The sequence below is a fragment of the Pyxicephalus adspersus genome, chromosome 8 (genome assembly GCF_032062135.1).
Source record: "Pyxicephalus adspersus chromosome 8, UCB_Pads_2.0, whole genome shotgun sequence".
Taxonomy (NCBI): domain Eukaryota; kingdom Metazoa; phylum Chordata; class Amphibia; order Anura; family Pyxicephalidae; genus Pyxicephalus; species Pyxicephalus adspersus.
This window is the reverse complement of record NC_092865.1, coordinates 34189006-34212001: the sequence shown is the minus strand read 5'-3', so window position 1 is coordinate 34212001 and position 22996 is coordinate 34189006. Positions and strand designations below refer to the sequence as shown.

The following is a 22996-nucleotide window of genomic DNA, read 5'->3' as shown; positions in this document are numbered from 1 at the left end:
CTCACTAGTGCACATTAGGCCAGGCCTCCCACAGTTAGAGACAGATGATGGGTGGCTGCTTTTATACTGTACCATGTAGCATTTATTTTTTTTTTCTTCTTTGGAATAATTCACAACACTTCTCCCCAGTAAGTCACCCTGTTAAAAGCTTTGCTTTAAGCAACTGTAAACTTTTATAATTAGTGTTTTACTGTGTTTGGTATGTCAGTGTTGTTGGGTTTTGTTGCTAGGGTAAGGGTTAACAGCTGGAACCGTGTAGGTAGTAGAAGACAGTAAAAAGCTATTTGGGATGAGGGGATTGTAAAGAGATTAGAGTGGAGAAGAATGATTGTTTGGCTGCTGCAAGGGCTTGCCTATTCTACTGTAAAGCCTCTTCGTAATTTTGCAAATGCTAATATATAATGATCTTACACCAGTGTCATTTTGTCACTTGGGAGTTGCATTTCAAAAGCTTAATCTGATCGTTAAACCAGGGTTAATGAATGGCATGGCAACATTGGATTCTGGAAAGCAGTGTTGTGACAACGAATGACTGCTAACTCACAGAAAAAGCATTTTAATGGACTACCAATGCAAATAATAAGGAATAAAATTCCTGCAGGGGTGGTATCGCAGTGCACCAAGACATGTAACATGCTATTTTCCTGACCATATTTTCACTTGTTTTCCCATGTTCCCAATAATCCTCCTTTTACCCAACCCTTTATCAGTTTTGGTGACAATACTATGTTCAGGGGATTTAAAAACACTTTTCCTGTCTATGCTTTAACTTTGATTTACAGACTACAAGAGTTCTTGGATTCATTTATACTCTTATTTAAAATTGTTTGGTCAACAAACTTGTAAAACAGGATTTAGATTTCTACTTGCATGGATTATAACAAATGTATGTACTTTAATGTTGAGCTCAGCCACATCTTTCAGGAAGAACCTTGAATGAGAAATGAAGATTGCCAAATAGATTTTGCCAAATATTACTGATTTAATAAAAAATGAATTTGTACTGTGGTAAGAAAAAAAAACTAATATGACTTCACCCCCATACAGACATCAGTGAATTGTCGCTGCAGTTAATCCTTTAGATTGTTTCCAGTTACAGATGAACAAACAAGTGCTGTTTTGTTCAATGGAGAAGAAGAGGTGGAATGATGAATGAGTGGCACCCAGCTCTGCTCTCCTCCATTCAAAAATATGGTGGTAGTTCCGGATCCAGAGGCTGATTGATGAATGGAGGGCTGCAGAACATTTCAGATTTGAGCATGACCACTCATCTCAGGCAACATTATCTGATATGGTAGTTAAGATATAACCAGGTATCACTACTGCACTGCTTTATTCTGCTTTGCTCAAAAACTCCAAAATAAAGAGGCCACACCTGGGATGGATTAAATGGGCTTACTGTCCTTTTATTATAAATCACATAAAAACAAGCAATCTATAAAACATATATACATAAAAATAAAACAATCAAATTTGACATGGATGCTGGTCCTTGAAGGCTAATAAAAAAATAAAATAAAAAAAAAAACAGAAAGCAATGTCTGTATCTTAAAAAAACAATTACATATGTTTATGTTTGGCACCCAGTCTCCTAAAACATCCTCAGGTAAAAAATCCAGCTGACTGCAGATAACTACTGATATCTACATGTTCAGTCATTAAAACTTTGACCTCACTGAATTTAGGATGCCAAAGATTTCCATACATTTTAGATAATGACCAGCTTGCATACCTTTAAAGACCTTAATAGGTATGTCAACCATTGTGTCTGTTTAATCAAGTATAGGGAAAGTGAGTGGGAAACTCATTCTTTTGGCTACCAAATTCCTTCTCCTCATTTTATTCAGGTCCTGTGATTATTGTTTCTCTTTTGGCTTCATTCCCATTTAAACATAATTGAAATAATTCCAAGGTGCTTACAGTTTATACATACAAAAAGGTTGATCAAGTTTAAATACAGTCATCTATACCAGCGTTTAATCATTCATGCCCATGTGTCACTGTAAACACTTGTCATGCATCCTTCACAATGAAAATGTGTCTGAAACATCAGATTGGACATTAGCTATTTACAAATAAAGAATAAAAGTCTCTTAGATTAGAGTGATATTCTTCAACTGTTGTAAACAGTGGTTTGTAAAAAAAATCTTTTAAATTGCAAATATTTAATTAAGATTGTCCAATGCCAACAAGCAGGGCAATAAGGAAGGCCAGGTTTCCAAAGATAAATACTATGAGGGCCCACGTCTCAGACTGTACCTACAAAAATACAAAAAAAAATAAAAAATACATAATCAATAAATTGTGTATTAAATGAAAAATAAGAAAAACATAGTGGAAGTTACACAATTGTTTTGTGTATTCATGTAATTGGAACAGCTGAATTTGGAATGGCATTTAAAGTTGAACTAAACCTCTGATACTCACCTGTCCCCATTCCATCGCAGGGTTCTGCCATCTTCTTCTTTCTCCTTCTCATCCTGTAGACAATCTTTAGCCAACTTGATTGTCAGGGCTGACGTAACGTAACCAGTTTAATCATTCCTGGGAATTGCAAGGGAATCCCGGGATTGCCGAGTAAACCTGAGCATGCAGCTCAACAGGTGGATAGAGTTCAGACAGGTTTTAGTTTTAAAATGAAATGATCAGTGGCGCTAAAAAAGGATAAATCAAGTCCCTGCCCAAAATCTTGAATCTTCCATATTACAAAGTTCAAAGAATGTAGCTATCGTCAAAAGACAATTACAATGTCTATTGACTATACATGCAGGGTGTGATTCTCATCATCAGCTGCTATTCTTTATTAAGGCTGGGCAGTAGCAACTATATTCCATACAGGCAAAGCACATATGTTGCTCTGTATGCACAGTATAATGCTCACCATCTGTCTATATTCTGTATGTATACACACTGCTATTGTTCTGAGAGTTGGGTGTATTTCTCACTTTTACGGTGTGCTCCAATTCTGTGTGGATAATGCACAAGAGCAATTTCCTCATTCTATTTGCCAAATGTAATTTTCAGCATCTTTTCTTATTTTTTAAGAACATATACTGCACGGTAGCACTTCTGTTCTATACACTGTATGTAATTTAACATATTTGCTGTTATGCCTGCATCGACCCTTCATATTACAAAACCCCTGAGTGATTCTTGGCATTAGTTCTTATTTGCTAAGTGCACTACACAATTTCCTATCGTTTCGCAACATCTCCTTTTGAGTTTGTGCTTTCTGGTCCTCTGCAGTACAGTAAATTGTATACAATATCAATATGACTCTATTAGCCACCCTACCCGACTGACATATCTGCAAAAATGTAGAAACAAATCAAATCAACATCATTATTTTCAGATTTTGTCACCTTCTAAACATGCTGCACTAGGTATGAAATCTATTATGAGAAATATAGGCCCATCAGGTCTCCACTGACAGATTTCATTAAAATACGTTATCAATCGATAAGGTAGGATTAAACATTGGAGGCATCTGGGACACCATAATTAGCAATAAGCAAATCTGCTCAGGTTTAATTTGCCATGGATGTTATAAATCTTGTTCGACATTTAGTATACTTAAAAGGCTGCTTATTAAAGTTATTAAAGTTAGTTAATAGTATTAAAGTATTAAAGTTAGTTTCCTAACTGACCCTATGAAGTTTATCAGATTTTGCTATATTTCCCTACAACTGCTTCTAATATACTAACATTAGGCATGTTGTGTCTGCACTTCCCCTTTATTAATCAGAGGGTTTGCTTATCCCAAAGCGTATCTACTGACAGCTTTAAGCCTATCGGCCATAGTTTAACGATCACGCAGTGCAAAACAATTTAAAAAAGGGTTTCCCAACAAATATTTACAGAAGGTCCCTAAGAGAGTTACCTCAAACAAATGGCAGCAACAAACAGCAACATGAGCTCTACTCAGAACTACTTGGCTGTGAGAGTGTAATGACTTAGGATATTTACAGTATGCTTATCACAGAGTTTATTCTCTTTTAGGAGATAACTCAAATGCTTCATCCATGATGGCGAAATTAAGGAATGAACTGGAGTATTCCAGAGCTATTCATTGTGGAGAGCTTGTTATGGGGAAACTCCTATTTATATACTTACAGTATTAACATTTTCAATGGTTTTCTTTTAGTCAAAATAACTAACTTACCTTGTCATCAGCATTGTCATAGATATCTGAAAGATAGTAAAAGTATACAAATAAAGCCAATGTTTTTTTATATTATTTATGCCTTTATCCAGAACACTTGCTGTAAACCACTTGATCACAATTCTTAGTAATAATCCAAAAGCTTGCATGCAATTACTTTTTTAAAGGTAATAAGCCGATATTTTTGCACACAGATTTTTTAGGTTATTGGGTGCTATTCTGAAAATTGTACCAAAAGAACTTTAGAATTGCAGTGGCAGGAAATATGTCATCGTCCTTCTCTGAAGCATATTGTAGGATGCAGACCTCCAAAAATCATACATCATACATCATCAAAGAATATGCTTTTAAAATGGACTAAATGTCCTAATGCATGAATGTGCCTACTCTGTGTTCCACAGGTATCTTTTTTAGAAAGAAAAGTTAAAATCCTTTAACCTGCATTAAATAATACCATACACTGTATGTTCACTAGCCACTTGTATCTCGGTTTGTAATATTTGTCATTGTCTTTAGAATTGTCATACATTGATAATACTTTATCATAGTAGTATTAGCAGGTCATGAATCCATATGGTACTTACTATTCATTTTTAAGCGCATGTTTACTTCCAGGATGATGTAGAAGAGAACCTCCCATGCATAGAAAACACCCATAACCTTGGCCATCCATTGGTTAGGTGTTGTGTCTATCAGTTGCAGCCCGAGAAAGATGGTGGCCACTGAAAAAAAAATATAAAATTTCTGTTTCCCCTAAATCTTAAACTAATATATGATGTATCGATTTGGAATCGTTGCCATTAGGGAGCTTAATTATAATAATAAACGATTTCTGATGTTTGATCAAAGTATCAGAAAGATATTAAGTTCAAAAACTCAAAAACACTTCTTGATCTTTCCAGAAATTTGGTCAGCTGATAACTTGCTCATTCTCAGCTATATCTAGGAAATACAAAAACACACCCTATATTATGGAGAATATGAGGAGAGCTTCCAAAATGTTTTTTGTTTCTGTTGTCTTGATGCAAAATCATCCTCGGATTTAAATTGCGATACTGGCAGAATCACCAGGTAAAAATAAAAGCGAAAAAACTTAATAAAGGAAACAAATACTGTCACCACATCGAAGGACTGACAAACTGTAAGATTTTCATTTTTGGGGGGTTTAGATAAGCCTTAACAATCTAACTTAGCTTTCCTCAAACTTTTGACCCCAGGAAAACCCTGTAAAATATTATTCAGGTTGCACGAAATCTCTGCTAAAATACTCTCATCGGCAGAATGTCCTTTACAATGACTGTCTCCTAAAAAGGTAATTAGAATCACGCTTGTGGCTATGCCAATTTGTATTAGACCTAGAGCTATGCAGACCCCATCAGATGGGAAGACAATCCACTTCAGCTAAAGAGACTCCTGTACACCTCTGAAGTAACCTTAGGGTTCCATGCAATGCTGGTTGAGAATGGCTGCTCTAAATAACCACATTTAGACTAAATAGCCAGTATTCTTACTCTGTGACTCTTACCTGCTAGCACCTTTATAACCAATGCATTGATACCGTGTGCCCAGTTGAAGATGAAGCGCCTAAAATGATAATGCAGATAAAATTATGTTCAGGAATTAAACAGGTTATTGAAGTGCTTGGGGCTTTTAGATTGATATTACATTGCATAGGAGAATATATGTGCATGCAGAGGCGGTTTTTATTTATTGTTGGAGAACACATTACAAAATCACTCATACTAGTAATTCCTAGTAAAATTGTTATAAATACAGTAACTCCCTTTGCATTGTTTAACAAGAAGAGACTTGAAGACATCATCAGGAGAGTAAACAGTTTGGTAGAAGATGTAATAGATACACACAAAAAGCTCTAAAAGTTAATATTTTGCACAAAAGCTAGTCATCAGTGTTGCAAATCTTTAACAGTTTTAGCAATTCCCCTGGGGGCCCCCCATCTAAGGTTTTGTTGTGGCCCGTTGATTTCTAATTATGCCACTGAGCACCCACACAAGGTAAAAGTTTAAAAGGTGTGAAGCCCATATGAAATGCATAAACATGGCAATTTAGTGGAGTCAAAGGCTCAAATAGGTTTACCTCTTGCTCTTTGGATCTGGACGGAACAGTGCACCAATGGGTTGAAAGAATGACAGAATCATTACAATGCACCCCAGGACAGGATGGGCCCCAGTGTCCTAAAGAAAAAAAACATTCAGTTATATCAGAAATTTAAAGCTAAAGGGTCAATCCACCCAAAAGTGAACATGTAGGTGTAGTTTGAGCAAGCCAGGAGAAGTCATCCCTAATTTTCTATATATCTTAGATGCTAAAACATTGATATCTTGTTGTTTTGATCTGCCTGGAAGCTTTGGGTGTTCCTGCACCTTTCTTTATATTCTCCATCGCATAAAATCAAGCAGAGAAAGTGAAATTATTTCATAATGGCCACACTAGAGGTACAGACCCAGGAGTTCAAGTATAAGTTCATTGGCTATATAATTTAAAGATATATCAGAAAAGGCAAGACAATTACTCTCTGGCATGTATGAAAAACTGTTAGTTTGGTAAATGTTTACGCTCTTCAGTTAAAAAAATGGAATTATCTTTTGACGATAAATTGCTTACATTGTTTGGTCAATGTGGTAAAAATTAACTTTGCAAAGATTACTCAGCAACATGCAGAAAATGTAATACTTTCTCCTGCAGAAAGATAATAGATTCGCTGAGTAAATATCTAAAATCCTTTGTCAACTTATTTGTAAAGTCACAATGATCGAAGGGTTAGTAAAGTACTGTCTTTGCATCTGGTTAGGTGAAGCATATTGTACTATAACACTGCACTTAGCAGGGATATATATCTGCTTCTCCTACAATATTTATCCATTGAAGATCTTCTAAGAACCTCAAAATAGTCCTATATACAAAGATGATAGGATGATACATTTTTTCAGCATCTACATATTATTATTATAGTTGTTGGGAACTGAGGCTGAATTCTCCAGTCAGAAAATCTCTTATTTTAGAATTTCTATTTTTTTTTTTTTACTAAAATACCCCTAAAAGAAAATGCATACCCCACTCCAGCCAGCAGCCTCAACAAAGATCATGATGAATGCGATTATGGTCAGAATAACAGTTAATATCATTAGGAAGAAGTGAGTCTGCAAATAAAAAAAAAAAACAATTATGATACTAGTAGTAATTAATATTTTTGTGCAAATACTTTAAAACTCATCTGCAGGAAAGAATAGATCCCCTGTATTCAAGTCAACATGCCATTATTTTACCCCAAATAGTCTTCAAATATAGACAAGCCCCCACTCAGGCTAGTTGCACTGTTGCCCCAAGTACTTGAACATGCAAAGTCATATGGCCTTTGAGGCAGACATATCCACAGTGACACCAAGGACTATACCAAGTCATTCATAGAACACCAATAAGCCAGTGAGGTATTCTCTAGGCAGAGGTATTCTTTAGGTCAGATTATTGGGTCAGGGAAACAAGGGTCTCCAACAAGTTTCAGAAAATTCTATGTCCTCAGGAGGGGATGACCACTCGTTGAGCAAAGAAAATCACTAATAAAAAAACGTTTAGCACTTTTGAGGAGATTGTTAAACAAGGCAACCTCCCCCTATATTAAAGAGAGCCTACATATGCAAGATCGTGAAAGTAAAATACTTCTAAAATATAAGACATCCAAAATTTTGAAGATGTTTGTTAAAGGGCTAGTTAAAAAAAAAAGAAAAGATTATCAGATTATTGTGTTTGTACAGCTAAACCTTTTGAGGATAGGGACAACAGAATCCCAAGGACTTAAGATAAGCCTTGTAATCCTTGAAGAGGATTTACAACCAAGGCATATCCCGTTTTACATGTAATATACAACTGAAAATCATGCAACTACTATTCAGATTTCGAATGATGGGATGAGAGTTACATTAGGAAATTAACCTAATCAATTAACTAGATGTAAAAATAGATATTATTGTTATTAATAAACAGGATTTATATAGAAACATATTAGGAAACCATGTACATTAAATAGGGGTCACAAATGAGAGATGAATACAGACAGTGACACAGGAGGAGAGGACCCGATATTCAAATATATAGATTAAAAAGGAAAATAATAACAATGTCCAACAGTCGTAGTGTCACTTTTTGAATGGTAAACAAAAAAAACAAAACAAAAAGCACCCCTGTTCCTTTTCCAGGAAATTAGAAATTTACCTCTGATAGGTGTCTGTAATGTCTTACCTGGAACCATATGGCCTTCCCAAGGAATGGTTTGCCAGCTGCAACCTTCATATAGCGAGCCATAATCATCCCAATACTGCCAGTTGTCATCCATGCAATGAGCATTAGTGCCCCTTAAAAGCAGTAACAATATGTGAGATAATATTTTATACAAATATTTTTTACCTTATGTGTATCTGCATACAACTGAAATGTAAAACAGGACATTTTTTATGTTGTATATACAGTGAAAAGCATTATCTTGTAGATTATAATTGAGACAGTTATGTACAATCTCTCTTTCCTGCATTTCTAGAATATTTTCCGTACTTTTGAAAACCTGAAAAATGAAACTAAATGTAGCCACCACACCAAGTAACTGGTAATCTGCAATGTATTACATTCCTTGGGTTTAAAATATTTTTATTTCCTTTGCATTTCCAATACCTTTAGGAATTAAGTTAACATTTGCTGACCCATTAAGTGCATCTATGACATGAACAGTCAATATAAATATCTGTATTGCTTTGTAACTGCACTGTCCAATAAACAGAGTGAATGAAGGGAAAACCAAAATCTTACCATGACCAAGAACTAAAGAATTTGCTCCACTCTGTGTGGTTGTTGACATAAAACTTGACAAGTCAACTTTAGTGCTGGATATCACGGGCTTGGTATTGTGCTTCTGAATTTGTCCTGTTTATAAAGAATTCAAATTTTGAAATAATAATTAAGTGCAAAAGGTACTATATATTGTTCATATTTTAGCAGTTGACTGCATCCCAGGTTGAAAAATTTATGTTGACACCTATGATAAACAGGAAGCCAATGGGAAAAGGCAAACAGGAACACATGCATCAATAAAAGTTAACAAAAAGTTTGCAATCCTAGCATTCTGTCTACAACAAGACAAAAAAGTAACAGGTGGAATTATAATTTAAAATATTGACATTTTGTAGTGATTGCAGATCATTTTTTCAGTAGGATCAGTTTAATTTATGTTTGCTTTTCATAACCATGTGTATATATGAACATGCTCCAAAAAATTATAAGCGGGCAGGTTATTTATTGCAAAAGGGAATGAATTCAAAACCTAGCACCAGCGCAGAAGTAACGTCTTTCTCATCTGGCAAAGATCAAGATGGCTAAACTGTACCTAGAGAAAATTGGAGGAAGATGAGAGCCTTAGATAGAGCAACCTTAGATGGAGCAAGAAGAAGAGGTGTGTGTTTGGTAAAAAAAAAAAAAAAGTGTGATAGGGCAGGCAAGTTTTTTTAATATTTTACTGCAAAAGGGACAATGCCTGTAGCTTCTACAATTAAAGACCTCCCTGCTCATTTTTATTTACTTTTAGTTCCTCTTTAATGTTCCCCTAATAATATCATCAATATGTAATCATATTAATACAGATTATATGTGTCATGTCTTTGACCCTTACCATTTGCATCTGATGGGCCACTAGCTAGGAAGACATAATAATTTGCATTTGCACTGGATCGTTGCTGTGTAGAAATTGCATTCTGGGTAATAAAGGAACATTTCACTACACCATTTACATTAGATGTAACAATAGACCCTGGTGCAATCTGAACCTTAGAAAAAGACAAAGAAAGTTTCATTAGAACCTTTAGAGTAAGACTTTATGTAGGCCTTTTAATAAAAAAAAATGACTTACTGTGCTGCTTATTTTAGGTGCAGTATACCCCGTGGTAAACCCATGCTGTACTACAATGTTTCCTGATGAATTTTTTGTGCAAATATAAACATCATCATTGCCCTGGAAGAAAAAAATTAAACATATGTATTGCTAGTGGTCATATGGAAAAATATACTTGTTAATAGGACCCCCAGTGGTTTACAGATTTACAATAAATGAGGCACTACGCTGCTCTTTAGTTGATAAAGTTTGCATAATTTGCAGATTAATAATTTCAGGAACATTTTTAAGGACTTTGCTCTGTGTTAGAATATTGTAAATTGAATGTATTACTATATTGCTACAGCTGGAATTAGTTTATAGGCAGCTGTTAAAGAAACAAATTAGTAAAGAGTTAATTAGTCACATTCAATTATTGGCTTTTGTGACCAAGTTAGGTATTGTAGATGGTGGGATATTGGGATAACATTAATTCCAGATCTCCCCTTCAAATATAAAAAATTGTCTTGTCTTTTATTTATGTGTCCCCTTATCAGATATTTCTTGATCTGAAAACCAGCATCCTTCCAGACCCTTTAGTTTACAACACACATTGAAAAAGTTGGAGGTGTGTAACTCCAGGTGTCATAAAACTCAGATAAGACTATTAGCATGGCCTCTGATTGACCTCTTGGCTTTATTCTGAAACCCATTTATTAACCCCCCTAGTGTTCTAATTCTGTTCGAAATTTATTTGAAATTGTAGGCCTATAATTCTTAGACATAACTGACTGTAATTTGTCCAATATTTAATATTGGATTGGCTTAAGGCCAATGTGGTTCTTATCTTCAAAAAGGGAGCAAAGTCATTACCAGGTAACCACAGACCGTTTAGTTTAACTCCAGCAAAGTCAGCATGGCCTCAAGAAAGACCGAAGTTGTCAAACAAATTTACTTTTTTTTTAAGAGGAAGTAAACAAACAGGTAGACAGTAGAATAGCAGTTGATATGGTGTACTTGGACTTTGATAAAGCATTTGGCACTGTACCACACAGATGGGTTATATGCAAGTTAGGGTCAATAGGTTTAGATAAGTCAATCTGTAAATGGATAGAGAACTGGCTTTTAATTGATATAGAGTTTGGGATTAAAAGTACCATTTCTGTGTTTGCAGATGACACCAAACTATGTAATGGAATTATGTCCATACAGGATGTCTATAATCTACAAGCAGACCTGGATGTACTGTTTGATTGGGCAACCAAGTGGCAAATGACTTTTATTATAGATAAATGTAAAGTTATGCACTTGAGGGCTAACAACATACATGCTTCATACTGTCTAGGGGAATACATTTGGAGAAGTCAGAAATGGAAAATGATCTGGGGGTTCTGGTAGATCATGGACTTAATAACAGCATGCAATGCCAAGCTGCAATATCTAAAGCTAGCAAAGTACTTTCTTGTAATAAAAGAGGAATAGACTGCAGAGATGGAGACATAATCCTGCCCCTGTACAAAGCACTGGTCAGACCACATCTGGAATATGCAGTCCAGTTTTGGGCAACAGTTCACTAAAAGGACATTGTGGAATTGGTGAGAGTGCAGAGAAGGGCAACTAAACTAATAAATACAATGGAGGAGCTCAGCTATGAGGAGAGATCAGACATCATTACAAAGAACAAGAGGGCACTCTTTGCGTCTGGAGGAAAAGAAGGTTAAGCTCCGAATAAGGAAGGGATTCTTCACTGTAAGGTCTGTGAAAATGTGGAATCGGTTCCCTCAGTAAGTAGTTTCAGCAACTACTATAGATTGCATTAAGAAAAAGCTGGATGTTTTTCTAGAAGCACAGAATTTAACTGGGTATTAAGGATTTAAAGTAAAGATAANGGTGACTGTTGATCCAGGGAACATCCGATTGCCTCATGAAATCAGGAAGGAATTTTTTTCCCCTGTTGAAGTAAATTGCACCAGGGTTTTTTTGCCTTCCTCTGAACCAACTATGTTTTAGAGGGTTTTATGGTGGTTGAACTTGAATGACTTATGTCTTTTTTCAACCTAACCTACTATGTAACTTTGTAATAAATTTAATAATAAACTTTAAAAAACACAAAAATCTGTTAAAAAAATAAATAAAAAATAGTGAAACATGGAATATAAGTGTACAGTAAGTAGCATGTATAATATATATAATTATATATAATATATCAAGATTTCTTTGTTTTGGACTCAATACATCTATTTTGTTTGGAATCCAATACAAGATTATTTGAATTTCCTGCAGCTCATCCCGCACCGAAGTCACCAGAGAATGTCTCTGCAATCGCCAGCTGAAGATAGGAGGCAGAAGACATGTCCCAAGCAGCTGCGGGGACCAGCAGAATGACAACGGAACAAGGTAGGTGCTTTTTTTTTTAACTTTTTAGCAGCCCCAAGTGTGAACTGGGATTACCGTTGTTTGCATGGTAATTCCACCCCTAGTCACACTTTGGTTTACTGCTAGGGGGGTTAATAATTTTTATATTGGCAGTATACCATTCTGTATAAAGTAGTAGTTAGCCGATTTGTAGCTGGATCATTATGGGGAGCATTTTGAGACCAAGAACTAGTGTCCCAAGCCTCAGGAAAGCCTGGAAACCATATTTAGCCTGTTCTGCTGAAACATATGTGGTGATTAATAATCTGGAGGTTGTCAGTTCATAAAACCTGTATTTATGAATTTATTGATTATGGCTAGAACAAGGGCATTTTGGAAGTGTCCACAGAGCATGGTAATCCATGTGGACACAACCGCTCAGACAACCCCCCTGCTATCATTGGATGGTCCTATTTATCCCACCTCTGTTGTTGGCATAGAAAAAGCCATGTAAGTCTAGCAGAGGGAGCTATCATGGATCTTATCTTGTTGCTAAGGACAACAGCAACCTGGACCAATGAAAACCAAATCTATCTAAGTATTATTTCACAGTTATTCCCTTTTTTATTGTTATGCTGTTGTTCTGTTATTGTTCTTTAAATTGTCTTTATTTTTCTGTATTTGTTTATCCACTGTTTTTGTATGTTTATACTTATTTACTTTATAAAAAGTTGAATCTCTGAGTGGTCCAAGTAATAGTGAAATTTGCCAACCTGAAAACGCTACTTATAAACATTGTGATTGCTGAATCACCCCTGTCTGGAGTGGTAGTGGGTGACACTTGAAGAAGCAGACGCATAACTGCGGTTGTCAAGGGTAATGGTGCGTGTTTCTGTCTAAGCATGTGGTGGCAGTTTACCTGTGATGGTGTGTGTGGCAAGGGGTACCAGAGTGGTTAACCTTGCCACGTGATGGCCCTTCTCAGCCTGCTCGTGCTTGGACTGTTGCTGAGCGTGTTGGAAAGTCTATGCCCAGAGGTGCAGGCTGAAAGGGCGTTCGTCACATACGGTTTTTTATTTTAAATTTGTGAAGCCAAAGGCATTTACTGTGAATTCATGATGGGGAGCTTGGATCTCAACTTTTGCCACTCATACAAGTGGTCTACTCAGATCCATCAAACGTCAGTAACACACCTCAGCATTTATAGCCATGTTAGTAAGTTACTTATTGGTTGCTGTTAAATATTGGGCAGACATGAAATCAGACTAACATTGCACATTTGCCAACTTTAGAAACGTTCAACTAAAACTTGTATGTCAAAAGTCTACCCATAATGCCAAGTTTGGTGATTATGCAAGACAGCTAGCAAGATTTATGGACCAATGAACCTTTAGAAAAATGGTCCCTCAACACTGCTGTACACATTTTTTTAGTTTCCTTAAGATATCTGGTAGCCCTTCCTTGCCATTTTGGTGCATTTGGCTTGCATATGGACTTCAATGGTATTTGGCTGAAGACCTTTAGAATCAAACAGAGATATGTTCAAGCAAAACTACTCAATCGCCCTAATCCTATTAACATAATATGCTTATGGTTGAAGATCATGAAACAACTCTAATTACAAACCAAACATATGCCATTTGTTTCAAAAACTTATCCATGTTGGTTTGGTTGGCAAACCAAAGTGACAAGAAGTACACAAATGCAAATACAAAAAGATCATGAAACTACAACATATATATATATATATATATATATATATATATATATATATAAAATCACTTACTATACAGTCCAAAGGGGGAAATTTGTAGCTTTACTATTTTTCTTACCATTTTTGTATCATCTGAAAATCCAACAGCAACATATCCCAAAGTTGAGCTGCTCAATTCAAACACATATCCATTGCCATCAGTGGAGGGAGATGAGGACATAAACAAACAGCTGCTGTCATTTGGATTGCAGTTTGCTGGCTCACTCAAGCAAAACTTCTGCCTACCACAGGTGATATTAGAGATCTGTGACTTTAGAAAGAAAGGAAAAAAAATTACACATTTATTACCCATGGCTCAAAATAAATCACCCGGTTCCTTAGGAAAATTTTCTGATATATGAAACATTGCTTATCATCCTCAATGGGCTACTGACTTCATCCTCCTTTTGCACATGCAATGAATATTTTAAACTACTGCTAAATATATATTAACATACTATATATTATTTCCATGATATTGTATATGATTTGGGTCATGCAAACCTATTATTTAGCTTAGTTACACACGTTCTCTTTAAGGGCAGCTTTTAGTAAATTGTGGAAGAGGGGCATTTTAGGTTATAATTCTTTTATGAATTATAGCTAGTGCATACCAACTGGGTTGAAAAAAAGGTCTTGAAACATATTTACTGTAATATCACATTGAGGTGCAATAAAATTGCAAGAAACGAAGATAAATCAGCAGCCAACTGTTTGTAAGTAAGTTTGAATGGCATGACGGTATAATTTCTGATACTTGTGGACTCTATGTCTAAAACATAAGCAAAGCCAATTCTGAGAATGTGTTACCTGTTAGCAAAATAGTGAATGCATGTCCTACTGCCCACAGCCCCGGCCTATGTGTGCTATGCAAAAATCTAATGTAGCAACCAGTCCACCAGTCCACTGGGGTTGCTGTAACTTGTACTACCCATAAAAACCAGTATGGGCTACTGCCTTGTATCTGCCCAGCAATAACAACCATCAGGATCAGCACTAATCAGTTCTCATAGGACTTACTGATAAAATTGGGTCACTCTTCACTCCAGTCCAGTAGGTACTATAATCCTGTAATATAGTTGCTCTGAAATGAAAATAAAAAAATATGTGCAAAATTCTATGTATTACAGCCTCTTTTTTTCAATAGCTGTATAAGCAATAAGCACAAAAACTTGAAGTGACTCATGCATGTTTTCCTTGCTAGAAATGCACATACGACTTCCAAACTAGATGTGTACATACTGCTTTACATAAACATTTACACTGATACATTAGTCTAGGTTACCTTTGGTTTATATAAACCATTAAAAAGACTGCAGGGCAATGGAGCTTGACACCTTTGCAAATCAAAGAGCAGTGATTACATTATTCTTGCAGTGACGTAGACACAGACTTTCTATATCTGTTATCTCATATCACAAAAGCATGGGAAGGTTGCTGGCCTGTTTTACCTTTTTAGCAAATACTGTAATCTAGTAAGCAATTACATTTATCCTGTTTGTTCATAGTTAAAAATGTAGTTATTATACAATAGTGTTTGTCAGTGAATTCATTATACAACAATGAACCACTTTCCCTCCTTGAATAAAAAAAATGTTTAGGATAACAGGAAGGACGGTAGGCAACACTTGCAAACCTCATTAATTTTAGCAAGCAGGTATTGGTACCAACATTAAAATTGATCTCAAGAATCTATATTTTCCCCCTTTCCCACCACCAATCTTCATTTACTCATGTACAGCAGCAAATTATAAATATTTATAGCTTGCATTTCCACTGGCACTACTACAAGCCAGTGATCTCTGGTGCCTGTAGAAACACATATACAAGGTGCGTTTTTCTAGGCATAGAGGGCATGGTCAGCATGCTTTGCTTGAGCTACAAGTTGGTGGTAACAAGACCAGTAGCCCTGCTCAAGGACAGAGAGCTGCGGTGACTGGTCTTCTTACCTTGAAACCTCTGCCTTATCACACTTTGAAAGTAGCTGTTAAGCAGTTGATCTACATTGGTTTAAGAGGGAGCAAAATAAGTAAGCATTAAACAGAGCTGGCATTAAACACCAACAATGGAGTAGTTCGGCTTTAAACAAAGATGGAACCATGCACATGTTTGATTTTAAGCACATTTTGTAGCACACATGGTGCATTCAATAGAATAATTTCCCAAATGCATATGTCCCATACGTCAGACTCAGTGTCAGATTCTCTTATACCTACGTGAAGCGAATAGGCCCTGCACCTTGAGGCGCTGTCCACTCAGCCGTGACAGACTCTTTTAGGCTATTTGTGTTGTGGCTAACAGCAGTGTTCTGGGTGGAAAACAATAAAAAAAGTGGTTTAACTCTCGTATGTTAGTGGTCTTTATCAATAGCAAGTTTAGTTTTGCATTGTAAGCATAAGAATAATGGGAATGGTTAGAAAACACAGACTTCCAAAATGAGACTAACATATTAAGATGCCACCACAAATATACGGTAAGCTAATAGGCATGGCTTGTTTTACATATCTTTTATTGCAAAATAGGAAAATGCTGCAAAATAAATTTAATGCTTTTAGTGAGCATACAGGTACATTTTAAGCAATCAAAATGTCATTTAGTTGGGGTCCATATCTTCATAATGATATATCTAAACCCTAACAATAATTGTATCCTTAACAAATCTGATTTTTTTCATACTTTTTTGTTTTTAAGTGCTGCTGATCCATTACAGATCTGGGCCAGCCTCCCAACAGTGACAATGAGGGACCATGTCTACACAATCTGTCGACATTTTCACCAGTTACACATGTAATGGTGACACGGAAGCCCATTTGAAAAATAGGTTTCACTCTATGCCGGAAAGTTCCAGATCAAGGTCTTTTCAGTACAGAATTAAACAAGGCAAAGACACATTTTTTGGTAAAGTGAAGAAGGGTTAAAAAGTCCTGTCCCAGGTAAAGCTATACCCCCTACTCAAATTTTTTATTCATTGTCACTATATTACAAATCTCTTTAGAAGTCATAGAAATAAAGACTTGATAAATTTTTACTTGTCCCCACCAAAACTAAAAAGTTCTATCAAAACTTGTCTTGAGTTAGGTTTTAATAAAACAACACACTTTCAAACAAGTTCACTTATATTCACTTAAAAAAAACAAAAACCTTACCGATCCTGCATTGCAATTTAATACTTGAGAACTTGCATCTATTTTGGTGAATGTTCCAGCTATCCCATTTCCGCCAACTAATCGGGCTTCTAAAAGGAATCCTTTAAATTTACCGGAGGATCCACTAGTCTTTATTGTTACTAAATGGAAATAAGTAGAAAATGTAATGATCATCCAGGTAAAAATCATAAAATTGAACAAAATTGCCTGTTATTTATTTACAGATTGATTTTCTAAAAAAGTGCAGGCTGTTTAGCTGGAAAAAGTAAATGTAAGCTCTACAAAGTGTAGTGACCGTTAGTAAAAAGGGGAATTGTGCTTACTTCGAAAACATCTAAAGATGCTCTTGAACATTTGACATAAGTACCTGAACTGCACTAGACAAATTGTGAATTTTTGAATTGTCTGCATATCTGCATTTGAATTTGTCTAAACTGATCCCATTTCTGTGAAGGTTTGCATTTATCCAGTATGTCTAGTTGTAGTTAGTCACATTCAGCTGGGCTTGTTCTTGTAATGTTAAAGACATTGGACAGCTTCCGAGCCACTTCTTTAGGAACTCAAAAACTGAACCTACATTTCATGAAGGCAGATTATCTTAAAGGAATACATTGAGTAATTCTGCAGAGATCAGACAAATATTTGCATGCACAATTTCATGCCAATGAAAATTAAAATATTTGGCAAAATATATAAATAAAATAGGTATGCATTTTAACTGATTCATTTATCTCCAGTAAAACAATATAACAGTATATATTTTTTGGCTCAACCACCTCACGAATCAAGGTAAAACCTTGTAAAACTGGTTCCATTAGAATAGGTGGAGGAACCAGTCTGAGAGCTCCTAAGATCCAATCAATGACCATTCTGCATTTTCCTCATTTTCCTCCACCCTCAATATTACTGAGTTGACAGTAGTTGGAATGTTCCTGTGAGGTCATGCAGTTCTTACCTCTTTGTATGTAGGGTGTAGGAGATGAATGTAGCTGTATGTAGACATAAGCATTCTAGTTGCCTTTCTGCTCTCTAACAATAGGCAGTGGAAACTGCAGCTCTGTAGCAATTCCCCTGAGTAAAGTTCTTATTACCAATCAACCACATAACAATAAGCCTGAAAGCAGATGTTCTCTTCCTAGTGGGGCATCGTCATTCTAATCTCTGCACAGTTTATCTCCTATTATATAATCACAAATTAGAAGCATATGAGTTTTCCTTTCCAAAAAAGGGGTTACTTTAAATTGGGTTGTGTGATCCATATTATAGGAACCCATAAAGTCATGTCTATGAAAATATTGCAACCTCAAAAGCTTGTTATTGTTCGAGGCAGGAATAAACAGACAATTTAGAAAAACATTCTCAATCCATACGGTTTACAGACAGATAATTGGCACTAACAGCATCCCCCCTACCAGCACCAATATCCACATCCGCATTTATTTACCAAAAATGTAAAAGAGGTCAGTGTACCAACAACCAATCCACTGATCTTCAATATTTCAACTGAAAGGTAATCAGTGGTTATCATGTTGTTATCAATAAAGATAATTAACAATAATCATTAACTATGACGAGTACAAAAATAAAAAAACACAAACATTTTTTGGTAAATATAAACTATATATAAACTATAATATAATAAATAATAATGAAAAAAATCAGCCACCAAAGTGAACACTTTGCAGTTGTTTTCTTTAATCCATTTTTGTCATTGGAAAGGAGAATGAAGGGGAGGCACCTCGCTGCATCCTCCTCCATAGTGCTTCATCACTTGTGATCTGCCACCATGGACCACTGGATTTTCATGATCAATCTCCTCGGGCAACAATCATCTAGCATCTGCATATAGCTATAGACATCAATAGCTCAATTTATGAAAAAAAGGTAATTAGAGCACTAACTTATCCCAACCAGTGCCTTCAAAGCAACCCATATCTACAGCGCTGTCTCTTTGGATAAAACAGTTTGGCAATCAAGTTTAGGGGGACCCACAGAGCCTGCCTTGTTTCACAGTTCAGGCACTTTTTAACAACTGCAAATCTAAAAGCTGTTGTCAACTAATAATCATAAACCGAAAGTTGTCCACTGCAATGGAAAGTTGTCCAATGCAATGACAAATCAAAAAAAAAAATTTAAATTTTTCTAACTGGAGTGAATTCCACAGGCTCTGGTTTCTGTACTCAAAATAGCTCTGCCATGGGTGCATTATCCACTGACTTTAGTGTTTACAAAATTTCTGCTAAACTATTTCAAAGGGTAGAGAGTAAAAAAAAAAAAAAAAAAATTCCAGCGTAACATACAAACCAGTTATCAAACATTCCAAACATTTTGAAATTTTCTACAGACAGATATGCAATTTTCTTTCCACGCTTTCATCCAGTTTTACAATTTCATTCATTACCTGTTATATTGTCGCCAGGCATAAATGAGGTCTTAGATGCTGTGATGACATATGGGGCTGCAGATGACTGAGGAACAGAACTCCCATGTTTTGGAAGCATGTTGTCACATGAATCACTTATCATTCCATTTGGATACCCAAATACAGCATTCAGACACCCAGCAACATAAAGCAGGATGAATGTTTGTTCCATGACTCCCTGAAAATACACAAAACTGTTAATGTTATTAGGAAATAACTCTAACATTATCAAGAACATAGATTTGACAACATTCTATAATAGGGCAATTACAAGGACATAATAGGGCATTACACCTTGCGTTAAAATGATCAAACCAATATTGTTAAATGTAAAATAATATAACAGTTTTCTATACAGATCAACGCTATACAAACACGCCTCTTTTTAAAAAACCTTCTTTTTCATATTTTCCTTCTCATTTCAGTACATTTAAAATAAAATGTACAGGGTTATTCTATCGTTATAATATTAAAAAAGAAAACCAGAAGATGTTTGATTACGTTATAGGAAGTCTGAAATATATAGTAATATAAAAAAAAATTGTCAGAAGAAAACACAATATGTTCCATGACTTAAGACTTACCGTGTCAGGGTATAGCGTCTGATTATGCTGGTACTTGACTAGCAGAGAATTTCCCTGCCTGCAAAGACCAGGTGTGATCAATGACTTCATGTCAGTTTAATTAAAATACCTTTTACTCCGAGAGTGTATTTAAGACATGGATTTGGAAACATATACCAGAGATATAAAAGCGTCTACTTCACTTCTAAAGCCCAAAGTTCAAGTTGAAAGAGCATTCTACACCATAAAAGCTCTTTTAATCATATGAACTGGCAAACACCGATTTATACATTTACAGTAGTGCAGAAAAAGTTTATCTGAGATGAGCAGTGAGTTGCCCAGACCCAAAACATTTAAATTGGGACCCCTAAATGTTAGGTAAATAACAACATATTCAAACTGATTAACAAAAAGAATCAGAGACGGTTCACTTAGCAAAAATAATGTTCACTTTCCAAAATTAGTGTTACAGTAAACCTGTACTCACTTTTATTAGACTGATAGGGTTCATCTTATTCCGGAAACCATTTTCTAGGTTTGTTGTCTTTTTATAATTTGTATTATATTATTTGAACTTATAATTCAAAAATATATTAACTTATTTTTTGTATTTGAAGACTAAAGAAGCACGACAAGCTTAGCACACAAACTAGTGTCTGGTTTGGATAAGTGAGTCATGTTTTTAGCTTTGTTACACTTGCACAATACAAATTACATATATCTTCCTGAAACAGCCATTTACTTCTTTAAAAAAAAAACTATACAAATACAGCAAACTGCCAAGAAACACATGCACAAAAAAGGGCATACCTGGAATAAGAGGTTGCTGATCTTCAGCTGTATAGAAGGTCAGCAGCACAGCTCAGTGTTACAATTAAGAAAAACCCAGCTATACATATCAGTCCTAGAGCAGCAATGTTTTCTCAGTGATATAGGTGCTGATTGCAAGGACTACAGGTTGCACTAGTTATCCCACACACGACAGGGAGTGGTGTATGTAAATGAAGATGTGATGTATGTGCTCAGTGTAATAATAGATTCCACTTCATGCCTCCTTTCTTTTACAAATTGCTGTGTAGATGATAAGAAGCTTTTCAAATATTCATTACCCCCAAGGTGTGTGTTGGGACTGAAAAAACAAATGAAAATTACTTTGGGGACTAAACCAAACCCAACTGCCTACCAGAATATCAAGTCCAAATTTTAAATTACCAGCCGGACTTCTTATTTAGATAGACAAACAAGATCTTCAGAGGAAATATTAACGAACACAGTTAATTGGTTACCCCCCAAAATAACCTTAGACTGTACTATAGACATATGGCTATGGTAGGACATTAGATTGTGAGCCCCTTTGACAATGGACTTTGGGCAGCGCTGCATAATATAATGGTGCTTTATAAATACTGTGTAATAATAATATTAATAATGTTTTTTTCTACATCAGTCTAAAGCAATGACTGTGTGCCACATATTTATGTTTTATGTTGGCATTAAAGCAAAAATATTGTGTAATATATTTTTTTTTTTACAGTTTTATCCTAATTGCTTACTGTCCCATCCTGTAATTTTAGTTGTGTTTATTACAGTTTTACAATGCTGCTGGCCTTGGTTAATAGCTGAGTCAAAAGTAATTAATAGGTTCAAAAGCTTAGAAAATAGATTTTAAAAAACCATGAAATTTGAGTTTAATTACCTAAAAGCAAAACTTTTATTTAGATAAGGTAGGGGAGGGTTTAAACCTGCTGTTATACAGCACAATAACCCGTCATTTAATGTGGAACTCAACCCATACCTGCAATGTTCCTTCTGCCATAAGAAAACTTTACCTGCCTTATCACAGTTTTTTAAATACAACTGTCCTCATTCGTTATGGGGGCTGCCATCTTCTGATCTTCAGCCATCTAGCTTAGCCAGGCAGGTATAACATTTCTCCTGCACACACGTGGGAGTTCATTTAGTTCAGGTGTGGTAGATCCCGGCATCATATGCCAAGCTGCACATACCAATCAAATATGTGTAATCCAAGTGTTTTTTTGCAGAAGGGACATCATTTCTCCTGCTGCAATAATAAACAGGCCTGATCACATTTCTTTTGCAGAGCTATAGTTCTGCTTTACTACCTGCTTACCCTAACCACCCCTGTAAATTACTGTAATGGGCAAAAAAAGAAATGAACCATAGTAAAGTGGAAGATGGAGACTTGATGTGATGATACACATTTTCTGTCTGACCATGTGAATGGCCAGCTGCATGCGCAAGATCTGCTGCTAACATCTTGGTACCAGATATCACAGAACACCTGTACAGGTTGTGTGGAGTCCATGCCTTGGTGGGTCAGAGCTGTTTTTAAAGCAAATAGGCACCTGCACAATATTTGGCTCACAATTTTAAGGTTTGGCTGCTCAGTATATGGAACCAGCACTTGCTAACCTTAGTCTAAAAACACTTGAGTCAAAACCTGACAAACTGGGTCATTGATTTGCAATGATGAAACTGGACAGTAAAAGCCAGGGAAATAAACAATAGCTGATTTTCCTTTATTTAGGATGCTATTGATGGCCACTTTTTTAGTTGTTCATTAGAGTTATAAAAACAGCATCTGCTTCTTTCTTTTTTAGATGTATCATGTCAGGGCACCAACATCTCAGATGCACAACATTTATTTATATTAAGTTTACTAATTATTCATTTGTAAAAAAAAGTAAAAAACAGTAAAAATA

At 35.6% G+C, this 22996-nt stretch overlaps 1 protein-coding gene across 2 annotated transcripts; it reads right to left on the bottom strand.

The window, feature by feature from the left end:
* Positions 1 to 1381: 1381 nt before the first annotated feature.
* On the bottom strand, positions 1382 to 21229 carry LOC140336699 (putative ferric-chelate reductase 1). 2 transcript variants are annotated; one of them, XM_072419983.1, is made up of 16 exons: positions 21084 to 21229; positions 19690 to 19888; positions 17289 to 17428; positions 16359 to 16450; positions 15163 to 15226; positions 14222 to 14413; positions 10074 to 10175; positions 9837 to 9990; positions 8981 to 9094; positions 8420 to 8532; positions 7237 to 7323; positions 6260 to 6357; positions 5688 to 5746; positions 4747 to 4884; positions 4163 to 4188; positions 1382 to 2259 (listed from the first exon to the last, which is right to left on the bottom strand). In XM_072419983.1, exons 2-16 carry the CDS (start codon positions 19880 to 19882, stop codon positions 2170 to 2172), a joined length of 1662 nt encoding a protein of 553 aa, XP_072276084.1. In that variant the 5' UTR covers positions 19883 to 19888; positions 21084 to 21229; the 3' UTR covers positions 1382 to 2169. The 2 variants fall into 2 exon arrangements, with proteins under 2 accessions (XP_072276084.1, XP_072276083.1); XM_072419982.1 differs by lacking the exon at positions 21084 to 21229 and adding an exon at positions 20761 to 20897.
* Positions 21230 to 22996: the final 1767 nt, after the last annotated feature.